The sequence below is a fragment of the Neltuma alba genome, unplaced genomic scaffold, assembly GCF_004799145.2.
Source record: "Neltuma alba isolate B1F8T4 unplaced genomic scaffold, ASM479914v2 tig00013158_pilon, whole genome shotgun sequence".
Lineage (NCBI taxonomy): Eukaryota > Viridiplantae > Streptophyta > Magnoliopsida > Fabales > Fabaceae > Neltuma > Neltuma alba.
The window spans coordinates 1-12302 of NW_021637469.1; the positions used below are offsets into that span (position 1 = coordinate 1).

Genomic DNA, 12302 nt, shown 5'->3' on the forward strand with positions numbered 1-12302 from the left:
TCATTTTCCTCAAATAATTTCCCATAACAAAAAAAAGATTTTTTGTTTGTTCTGCCTATACTTAGTTCAATTTAACCTAAAATGGGTAATTAATAAATATCAAGAACTCCTGATTTATTAGACGCCCTCTAGATCTAATTTGAATTGAAGGAGTATTTTAATTCTAAATATATGAATTCAATCTTTATTTATCTTTCAAATTTATAATTTTCTTGTTACACTATTATTGCTATAGTACACATTGATGGGAATTTATATTAATGTGGTAGTTTTCAATACAATTATTAAAGGAGTATTTAGGTAAATCAAACAATATTTTTTTTTAAATAATAAACTTACTCCATAAATTAGTTACATAACTCCTATATTTAAAATTGGAGGGAGTATGTTTTTTTCTTTTTTGGGCGCAGTAATTATGAAGTCAAGTCATTGGGAGAATTACATTTGCATGTGAAAGCTTCTGCTTAACTAAGGTCCAACAAAAGGTGTGGCCTACGCAGAAAGATGATGTTGATGTTTTCATATACCCATTGCTTTGCTATTTACCGCAACTTCCTCTCACCTAGGGTTTGAGGAATAATAATACTCGGTTTTTTTTTTTTTAGGAATAATAATTACTCTGTTACTTCCTTGCAAATTTATAATTTTTTGCCCAAATTATTTTTTTGTTCACATATATTAAGAGAGTTCGTAGTTTCACAAATTAGTTATATACACACACACATATCTTATATTAAGAGTAAGAGTTAGTATTATTTAGAACTCAAGACTTACGGTGGAATTGCACGCATTGGCCTCCATATTGAACTCGTCCATATCCTCAACCGAGAAGTTGTGCATAAAGGATTGAAAATTCCCTTGTTGTTTGGATGTGGAAAAATATAGAGAGAAAAGAATACTCAAAAATAAAACTTTAAAAAATAATAAATCTTTTGCAGAAAATTTTCCTTCACAATATTTTCTCCCATTATTTTTTCTTCTCTCTCATTATTTTTCTCTTATTTTTTCTTCCATCCAAATCTAGCCTTCATGTTATATTAAATCAGGCGATACATCCACTATACAAGGACATATAGGAACTTGTAGGAATGGAAACACCTTGGAACAATTTTGGGTTTACTCTAAATAGAAAATTAAAGTTTTCTTTTAATTATCAGCAATCCTGAAAACAAGACATAATTTTATTGAAAAAAACAACTATTAATTCACATATCTTAAATATACAAATGCTATGTATTGCATGTTTGAAAACTCCATTTTTGTTCTTGAAGTGTGTATTTCGATGCTACATGTACCGTAACAAACTGGAATATGTAAGAGACTATTTTGCCAAACTGAAATGCATAAGGTTTGAGAACCGATTGCACAGACTAATAATGCGATAGCCACGCCAACATTAATTGATCATCTGCAAGAATATAATTACCACAATTACCATAATGTGGCAAATTGGCTTGTGCAAGTTATGGCACGTTACATTCATACTCTGTTTATTCTCAACTACTGTCACTGTGTTCTCACCTATGTGTCATCTACAAACATCAATATGCCGATCAGAACCATCATTAATACAACAACTTTCATCTAAAACTCAATTTGGAGGAGCAATAGCTCATCCCCTGTTTTTCATTACTCTGTTTATATCTACAAACACCAACATGCCCATTAGTTAAAAGCAACTTATTTTATTTGTTTGAGAAATCTTTCATTGATATGTTGTTTATATGAGATTATCATTTCCCTGGAATGGATTACTGAACTGATGAAAAAAAATCAAAATCTCAAAATTCAACCATTAGTGCAATAATTATTACAAAAAAGGGCATCAAATAATCTTCTTCTTCTTGTTTTTTTTTTTTTTGCTGGAACCTATATAGTTGACAATCTTTAGCATGTAATCATTGTCAACACAGCTGGGAGAGTATTATGGTCAAGCATGAATACATGCTCTTAATTTGCTACTTAAAGGAGGAGATAATACCTATTCAATCATTATGGCCTTGCGTTTTCGGGAATTCAAAATGAACGCCGCCGATTTCCCCTGTTGATCAACATTGTAATATTCTGAGGCATATATGGGATAGACTCCACACTCTTTGATGAGAATATCACTACCAATTCCAAAATCGAATTTGAACAAAAGATTTTGGTCATAAGAGGTGGTTTCATGGTTTCTTCTTTCTCTTCAATCTTCCTGACTATCAATTCAGATAGTTTTGGATTAGAACGTAGGAGAACATTTCCAGGACTGAATTTTATGAGCGATGAAAATGCAATTTCGCGAGTCATTTCATCCAATGTAAAGCCGAAGGAAATTTCAGGGGCCATATGCTCTTCCCGTGGGAAGGAGTCAGGAACAACGGCGCAAAAAACAAAACCCGCTAAATTGTAAGAAGCTGGAGGTAGTTCGATGATGCTCGAATCATTTTGGGATCTATGATTCCCAAACCACTTCGGAACCTTCTTCCCTGGGTAACAAACCGTAACATCATTCTTCTCATGAACTGCTTTCTCTAACAACAAATTGGCTTGTTCTTCAATGGCGCCCAGATCTAAGTTCACACAGTTGATGAATGAAAAGATTTTCTCACCATAATTCTCAGATGTGCTTGAAATTGTTGAAGCAGACACCGTCTTCAGTGATGTGCAGTCTGTGGCAATCAACTTTCTAAGGGATGGAGGAAGTTCCGGTAGACTCCGAAGCATGGTGCAACCTTCTACAGATAGATAGCGTAGCTCAGAAAGATGTGTGATATTGTGGGGGAGTTCAGTTAGGTCGCGCCAGTCCTTCAAAGACAACACTTCTAAAGATGGCAATGCATCAAATAGAACTGCCATCTTTTGAATACCAAGGCACATGAGTTTAAAACGACAAAGCATGGTCTGTGGAGGATACCAAGGACTTAAAGTATGGAGCAGGAGACGATTGAGATTTCTAAGGTGATGAACGAAGGAGAGGTTGAACGAGAGTGCTGTGCAATCAGTGGCATCTAATAATCTAAGGGAGGGGGGAAGCTCTGGTAAATATTGAAGATTCCTGCAACCTCCCAAATAAAGCTCTTCCAGACTCGAGAGTTGCCTGATATTATCTGGGAGTTCAGTTAAGTCACAGCACATCTCGAGAGTCAGTGATTGGAGGCTGCATAAGCTATCAAATAGCACATGTAGGTCGACACTGTCAATCTTCTGGCTGGAAACACGGAGTTCCTCCAGATATGTCAAGCAACTTAATACCTTTAGATTCTTCAATTTTGTATCACAGAGGTTGAGTCTTCTAAGCTTTGAACAACGCCCAATTGATGGGCTCAATTCTTCTATATCATTTCCATCTAAATCTAAAGATGTTAGTTCTTCTGATGACACCGAGAACTCCTTAAGACGATAGCACCCAGTTATATTGACTTCTTTGAGAGATTTTAGATGAATTCTACTTTGGAGACTCTCAAGGCTATGGCAGCCGCTGACATCCAAAGAAATGAGACTATGCAGGGATAGGAGAGATGCATGCACATGACACAAACGTGCACAACCACTCAGATCTATGGTTTCAAGACTACGAGCCTTGGAAAAATCGGGTAACTCCCTCAGCGCAAAACAACATTCAAGTTTTACTCTTCTTAAATTAGCTAAATCCTGGAAACCATTAGGAAATATTAAAAACACAAATAAATAAAGGCATTACATCGGAAATCAAAGATCTCATATATTAATTAATATTTAAAACTGAAAATGATATATAATACCTGCACTCCTTCCCAAGTGTTTCAACCCGGCTCCATTCCAAGTTAAGTTCAAGAAGAAGCTCAGCACAAAAATTTGATGGCAAGGACTTTCCTGGGTATCCTGCCCAGTGGAAGTACCTTATTTTGGTAGAAATTGACTCAAGACCTGCTGCAATACCCAATTCATCTGACATAATCTGAGTTAATGATGAGTAAACTTTAAGAAATCTTATTCTTGTCATTTTATTAAAAGTCTCAGCAGTCAAATCTAAAGGTCTATTAATCTCATCTGTATTGAATATTATGCCTTCAACCTCTTTTCTCCCTGAAAATTACAAAGTTTAGACTTTATAAACAGCAAGAAAAATAAAGAACATTTTCTGGCATTGGTAACCAATAACGTTTTCTTAGAATGAGAGAGAAGAAGGTCATCATATTCTTACCTCACAATTTTTCAATACATCATAGATTTCGCTAGGATCCCATAATCTACTCCTTTTTCCAGGTTCACTGATATTCTCTTCACGAACAATTTGTAAGCCCATTTCCTGTATTAAGTCATGCATCTCAACTTTTCCATTGGTTGTGACAATCAGAGCCTTATCTTTAAGGTTTTGCATGCCAACAGTTGGATGGAATTCATAGCTCTTTAATAGCTCTTCTACAAATGCTTCATTTTCACCCTTTAAGAAACATGCAATGTCTAGGAAAGTTTGCTTCTCTTCATAGGCTAATCCATCATAACTCAATCTCAACACCTTTTGAATTTCGTCATTTGGACTCCTTGCTCGTAGTTTTGTCAACACACCATCCCATAACCTTTTATCTTCAGAGTGAACATATGAACCCAGAACTGTTAAAGCCAAGGGATTGTGCCGAGTATATTCTACAAACCCTTCTATGAGCTGTTCATATCCGTGTTCTGGATAGTCTGATCCAAAGGCCTTGCGGATGAAAAGTTGACGCGAATTGTGATAACTCAATCCCTTGGCCTCAAGTATTTCATAACCTTTTCCCTGAAGCAATTTCCTATTTCTTGTTGTTATAATAACTTTACTGCCTTCTCCTAAGAAATTACATATGTTTTCCTGCAAACCCTCAAATTGGTCAAAACTATCAATATCATCAAGCACAACCATAGCTTTTTGCCTACCGAGCCTTCTGGCAACAAAGGCATTTCTTAAAACATTTGACGTGTTACTTGGCATATCTTGCCCTAGCAGCTCCGAGACAAGAGAGCTACAAACACTTTCCAATCCAAGTTTTTCTGTTTTTCCCCTAATATTTTCCAAGAAGCAGCAATTGTCATACCGAGAAGATAATTTGGCAAATACAGCATTTGCCATTGTGGTCTTCCCTACACCGCCCATCCCCCAAATTCCAACTCTTTGAAATTTTCCTAGTAACTCTTCAATGGGTTCGATCATTTCATCCATTCCAACCACATCTTTTAATGTTTGTCCACGATTATGTATTTGTTCTAGTTTCGTGCTAATATCAGTGATAATTTCTTGAATTAAATTGGATTCATCCCTGTTAAACAAAGCAAAAAAAAAAAAGAAATAAACTGAGTAAACCATCTATTTTACACAGCAAGCTGCGACTTTGGGTGGGATACCCAGGGAATCCTTACAATTTGGTTGGATGACTTTGATAGGGACATACTTACGTGAAGTCATGGTAGTGCCTGCCGCTTAAATAGCCAGCTTCAGAAAGAGCTGCTTTCCATCTATTCACCCTTTCTGGGTTATTCATGAAATCTTTCTCATGTTGTTCAAATGCCTTCTCATAAACTCCGGTCTGCTTTCGAACATGTGAGGGGTCAACTTTGTAGAAGATGGGGATAACAAACTGGCCCTCATCCTTTCTGCACTGCATGATTTGGGCGAGTTCATCCAGGCACCATCTTGAGGAAGCATAGTCTTTTGAGAAGACTATTATAGATACGCTGGAATCCTTGATTGCTTGGATCAGCGATGGTGTGATTTCATTACCTTTCTCTATTTGCTTATCGTCACGAAAGGACAAAATGAATTCTCGTTTGAGAGCAGCATGAAGATGGCTGGTGATGTTGTTGCGGGTATCGCCTCTAAAACTTACAAATACATCATACTTTCTCGGAGCATTTGGCCTAGAGCCAGATCTTGAGGAAGCAGAAACCACCGTAGTTTTTTTCAGGGTGCAGTTCATACGCTCTCTCTACCCCCCTTTCAATAGACTTGAAGCTGCAGCACCCGTGGGACTCTGATTAATCTCCCGAATCTCTCTCTGTCTTCTTTGCTGAGAAATGGCAAAAAGCATGGATGATAGAGTATATGGCAGCCAATAGACTTGACTCAGTTTTAGGTCTTCAGAGCTGAATGACACGGCAACTGATACTCTTTTTATTTGTTTGGTTTGCCAACGACACTTTTTACTCTGTTCACATTGGAATACATTTCCGATTCTTACCCCCTTTCTTTAATTTCTTTTTTGGCCAGACCCCTTTCTTTTATTTCTGGCCTTGGAAAATTTGGACATGCGAATGAAGTAGATACATATTATAGATAATAATTTGAGGAGGATCCAACTGAAAACATCACTATTTTAACATACTTTGAGTAGTATTATTTATGACTCACAAATAGTATTGCTTATGAAGTCTAAGTCTTTGCGGAAGTTGCAAAAGGTTGTACGCAATCAAGGTCCAACAAAATGTGTGGCCTACCTTTAGAAGTTGATATTGATGCTTCAAGCCAATTGCTCTGTTACTTCTCTGCAACTTCTTGTCTTATTAACGTGGCCAGGGGAAATAATAATTAGTCCTTTCATTTTGATTCATATTTCTTTTTCAAAAATTAAAGGAGTGTCCAATTTTATCATTATTTAAACTCATTTGATGTAACCTTTAAAAAATGAATTAACATTAAATAAATACTCTTCCGGTCCTTAATATAAAACCTCTTTAACTAATTTAATTAGATTAAGAAAGTTAGATAAGTTAGTTAATTAAAAGAAATATGACATATTTTTTTCTAAAACACCATAATCATCTTCCTTAATATCCTTCTCCCTCTTCTACTTGATTATAGTCGAGGAAGTATCCATAGGGATAATTTAGGAAAAATTGATAAATATGAGAAATAGGTCTTATATTTAGGACCAAAATCAACTCAACAATTAGATTCTATATTAAGGACCGGAGGAGTAAAATATAAAGAAAAGACTAAAATTTCTTATTTTATAAAAGGGATCAGAGGCAGTGCTTTGAACTTATTCGCCTTTTCATTTAGATGCAAAAAAAAAAAAAACCAAAGAGTCAGGATATGGGATGTTCCCCGGCACAATCAATCTAGCGGTAACTTTGAATCAAAGTTCAATTGCTAAGCTTTCCATGCAACTCTCACCAACTAACGGTAGGGTTATAGTTGTTAGTTATTCCTGTACTTAATACAAAAGTTATTTTATTAATTTAAGTAGAGAGAAAACCAAATAAATTAGTTAATTATAACAAAGATGATATGATTTTTCTAAAATATCTTTATATAATATTAGATTATATGTTAGTTTATAAGTCAGATAAATTAGTTCAAGGAAAATAATAAATAGGATCAAATTTAAGATTTTACATCTAAAATCAAATCTAACTCCTAACTAATTCTTATATAGGAAAGGGAGAGTAATTGTGAGCGATAATTGGGTCAATTGTGTTTGAAGATGTGTTAAATAATAGGTTCTAATATTTGTTATTTTTTGGACCAAATTAATATCTATTATTTAGAAGTCAAGTTTTTGGTGGAATTGCATGCATTGGCTTCCATTTGAAACTGGTCCATATCCTCACCCGAAAAGTTGTGCATAGAGGGAGAAATAATACTAAAAGAAAAAGCTTTAGAAAGATAGCAAATTTTTTTGTAGTCACATCCAAACTAACCCCTCATTGTTACATTAGACCAGGCAGAAACACACATTATACAAAGATATAAGAACTTGTAGGAAGTTGGAAACACCTTCGAACCATTTCGGGTTTACTCTAAATAGAAAATTTTGTTTTTCTAATCATCAGTAATCTTGAACAGAAGACAGAGTTTTTTTGAAGGAGAAAAAACTCTTAATTCGCATATCTTAAATATACATAAATGCTATGTATTGCATGTTTGCAAACTCAATTTTTTTCTCAAAGTATAATTTGATGCTACATGTACTGTAATATGCAAGAGACCTTATTGCCAAATTAAAATACATAAGGTTTAAGAACTGTTACACAGGATAATAATGCAAAAGCCCCACTAACACCTAGTGGTAATCTACAAATTAAAGTTGGGTTGGCAAAGTTATAGCTCATTTCGTTCATGCTCTGTTTTCAAGTCTTCACTTAATTTTCATCTTCAAACATCAATATACAAATCAGAGTCAATGTAATTATATTCAAAACTTTAATCTACTAAAACTCACTTTGAAGGAGTAAGAGCTCACGCTCTGTTTTGTTTACTCTGTTTTCATCCACAGACACCAACATGCTCACCCGTTAAAAGCAACTTGCCTTTTTCAACATGGGACGGGACGGATCCGGGACGGGACCGGGACGTCCCGAAATATATTTTTTTTTAATTTTTTTTAATTTTTTAAAAAAATCTGATTTTTTAATTATATTTTTTTGAGCTTAAATCTTATAAAAAACATCTTTTTTATTTGTTTGGGCACTCTTAAACAAAAGCTCAAAATATTACATATAATAGTTATTAAAAACTCTAAACAAAAGCTTTTAACACAATAAAAACTTGCTAAAAATCCTAATCATCAACAATCTCAAATCATTAACAAATATAAAAACTTTAAATAAATATATCCATAGTTCCATACAATAGTCTCAAATCTTAAAAAAATATGAAAAAAATGATATTATATAAAAAAATTAAAAAAATTAATTTTTTTTTAAAAAAGGAACCGGGACGGGACCGGGACAGGACGACCCCGTCCCGTGTCCCGTCCCGTCCCGGTCCTTTTTTTGTCCCGTCCCGGCTTGTCCGTCCCGTCCCAATAAGACCGGGACCGGAAGGGCCTGACCGGAATGGGCCGGCCTTGAACACCCCTATCTGTTCCTGATAAATAACATATGAAATAACATGTGAATCAATAAAGAATAACAATAATCTATCTGAGAATAACAAGTTCTGATTGTAAAATTATAAATCTCAATTTAGGATTAACAATACTTTTTTTTTAGTACATAACATGTGAATCAATTAATAATAACAACAATTTATTTGAAAATAATAAGTCTTGATTATGAAATTATAAGTCTTGATTTGGGATTAACAACACAGTTTTTCAATAAAATTACCAAAGAGATGTTTTGTCATTTCTCTTAAATTTTAAAATTTTAATTTGGATTTATTTCATTCTCTGTTTTTTTTTGAAGTGTTATATACTTGAATTGAAAAATACTAATTTCAACTTTTTTCCCTCAAATTTTTCTTATTTTATATATTATACATAGCATATTAGTCGAAAAGCCTAAGGTTGTACCTTCAATTGTAGGGTCCATTGCGTCTAGATGCGTGCTGCTTCATGCCAACTGCACTGTTACTTCTCGGCAACTCCCCCCCACTTAACGTAGCTAAGTCGAACGTTTCATCAAAATTCAATTGCTGTCAACTTCCACCCTTGGATGGCAGGGTCATTGTTTTTAGTAACTTATATTCTTTAATATATATATATAATATAAAAACTACTTAATTAATTTAAACATATTTAAAAAAAATTAATTAATTACAATAAATATGACATAATTTTTTAAAATATTTTTATAGAGCATTAGATTATATATTAATTTATAGTATAAATAATTAGTTTGAGAAAAATGATAAATATGATAAACAGATTAAGATTTTATATTTAAAACCAAATTTCACCCTCAATGAGTCAATTAGTTCTTATATCAAGAATTGAACAGATTAATTGTTAGTGATGATAGGCTCAATTTTATTTGAAAGCAAGTTAATTGATGGGCTCTAATATTTGTTATTTTTTGGACCAAATGAATACATATTATTTAGAAGTCTTTGGCAGCATTGCTTGCATTGGCCTTCATATTAAATTGATCCATATCCTCACCACAAAAGTTGTGCATAGAAGGAGGAATAAATGACCCTTAAAACTTTAGCTTAGTTTGGATGTGAAGGAAAATAAAAAGAAAAGAATATTACGAAGGGAAATCCCAAAAAAGAAGAAGTAATTTTCTAATTATTTTTAGAAGTTTTTTTCATAGTATTTTCTTCCCTTATTAGTTATTTTTAACCATTTTTTCCTTCATACAAACCAAACCTGTGTTATAGTAGACTAGATAATATAAACTATATAAGGACATAGGAACTTGTAGGAAGTTGAGAACTCCTCAGAACCATGTCAGATTTCCTCTAAGTAGAAAAATTAAAGTGTTCTTCTAATTATCAGCAATCACGAAAACAAGACACAGTTTTTTCTTAAACTCTCAAATTTACATAAATGCTATTATGAATCAAGTATTTATACTCATTTGAAATTAAGCTGTAGCGTTGGGCCCTGACTTATCAATGAATTGCGCAGTCATTGCCAATTCATGACTTGATCTGTAATTATGTTTATTGTGATTCATTATTCAGTTATTACTAGTATGCTGTTTGCTATTATCTGCAGCTGAGGTCACATTAATTGAGAACAATGTCGTTATATACGAGTTTGTACAAGACTTGCATTTCTTCGTCACCGGTGGTGATGATGAAAATGAGCTCATTTTGGCTTCGGTTCTTCAGGGTTTCTTTGATGCAGTCACCTATTTGTTGAGGTATTATAGGTTATATTTTGCTTTCAACAATTGAAATAAGAGTGCCTTGTTGCTCATGTTATTCAAGATTTAAAATGAGCTCTTTTTTAAATTTCAAATTTCAGGAGCAACGTTGACAAAAGGGAGCCGCTTGAGAACTTGGATCTAATTCTTTTATGTCTTGATGAGATTGTTGATGGAGGGTATGCTTGTGTTTCTTAGTTAGAATTTTTCGTTCTCATTAAAATTCTAATTATTTTCTGATTACCCTGTTACCGTCTTCCTTTAAGGATGATACTTGAAACAAATGGATCTATTATTGCCGAAAAGGTTACCTCTCATAGCATTGATGCTGACGCTCCCTTATCTGAGCAGATAACGTGATTGCAGTTTAGTTTTTGTCCTTGCTTCCTATTTCATTTTACTCCGCAAAGTCACATGAGTCGCCATATAGACTGGAGGTTGCTAAATTATTACACTTTGGTGTTACGCAATTCTCAAACTGCCTTTTTTTTTTTTTTTTTTTTTAATTGAATTCACATTTTGGCGAGCTATGTTTCATTGTGCACTAGTCATTCTTGACTTGTGATGTGCTGAAAAATCTTGGATGTTGATGACCGAATATCTTTGATCTTCAATCTAATGGTGAGATTCTGATATTGCAGACATTAACTCAAGCATGGGCTACAGCTAGAGAACATTTGACAAGAACCCTTCTGAAATGATGTTTACAAGAACAGGAGTGGGTTTATCCATATTTGGATTGTCTTAGTTTTTCTTTGTTAGCGATAGTTTTTTTGTCCAATTTGTTGAGCTTGAGACTGGAGGATCATACCATTCCGGCGACTCCACTGATCGAAGATTCTCGAGAAGTGATTTATTACTTTTCTCTAAAATATGTTTAAAATTATGTGCTTATTTGAGAGCATAATCAATTTTATGATGAAAGAAACCCGGTTCGTGATTGCATGTAGTTTAAAGGATTCTACGTGTCAATTTCACTTCGTAGTCTTTGATCGAATATAATATTGTATTATGATGCATATGCCTGAAATTTGTACCAAGGATTTCTAATTTGATTATGGAGTATGTGAAGCTGAAATATTTCCAGATTGATATGTGATGGCAAATACTAAGAGCTAAGAAAGCAGTTAATATCTAAAGGATATGCACGTTGTCGTTACATGATCTTTGTCTTGAGGAGAATAAAACTGGCGACATTTTATTGTGGTCCAATATGATTTCGTGTTGCCGGTTTAACAAATGGAATCGTTGAGGATCGACTGAGTTCATTTATTTTGCCGCTTGGTTGGTAGTTAGGGAATGAAAGAATGATGTTTGTTTTAGATTCTTTTCTCTGGAGAAGGTGAGGACAAGGAATGCAAGTTTGTTAAGTGGAGGTCCATATTCTTGCCATAAAAGAATGTTGATTGGCCTTGAATGGAAATATCAAGAATCGTTCATCCACTTGCCCGCCACGTCCCAAATACAAAATGTAAACTTATTGGAGACTCAAACTGCAATATGCGGCGATTAGGTTCCATCTAGTTACTATTGTTATTGGGAGAATTGCACGCAATTAGGTTTTCAGCAAGAGATTTAATTATTTTAAAGTCCTAATGACAAGTGAACAACAAAAACTAGTTTATCAACAAAATTTAGGATAATTAAATCACTTTTTGAAATTTGATTGCAATCCCGCCCTTGTTATTTTGGTTAGTAGTTTTATAAAACTGATTTGTAGCTAGCGTGAACAACTGCCTCTTGTCTTAACTCCAGTAAATCAAAATCCATTA

The 12302-nt window shown here is 34.0% G+C and overlaps 2 protein-coding genes across 2 annotated transcripts; one reads left to right on the plus strand and one right to left on the minus strand.

Moving 5' to 3' along the window:
- Window positions 1–3767: 3767 nt before the first annotated feature.
- On the minus strand, window positions 3768–6006 carry LOC114734907 (TMV resistance protein N-like). The gene is made up of 3 exons (XM_028922554.1): window positions 5392–6006; window positions 4166–5255; window positions 3768–3909 (listed from the first exon to the last, which is right to left on the minus strand). The coding sequence occupies exons 1-3, from the start codon at window positions 5910–5912 to the stop codon at window positions 3862–3864; spliced, it is 1659 nt and encodes a 552-aa protein (XP_028778387.1). The 5' UTR covers window positions 5913–6006; the 3' UTR covers window positions 3768–3861.
- A 3-nt stretch (window positions 6007–6009) lies between these two features.
- LOC114734908 (coatomer subunit zeta-1-like) lies at window positions 6010–10890 on the plus strand. Its single transcript, XM_028922555.1, has 4 exons — window positions 6010–6033; window positions 10346–10527; window positions 10632–10709; window positions 10797–10890. The coding sequence occupies exons 1-4, from the start codon at window positions 6010–6012 to the stop codon at window positions 10888–10890; spliced, it is 378 nt and encodes a 125-aa protein (XP_028778388.1).
- Window positions 10891–12302: the final 1412 nt, after the last annotated feature.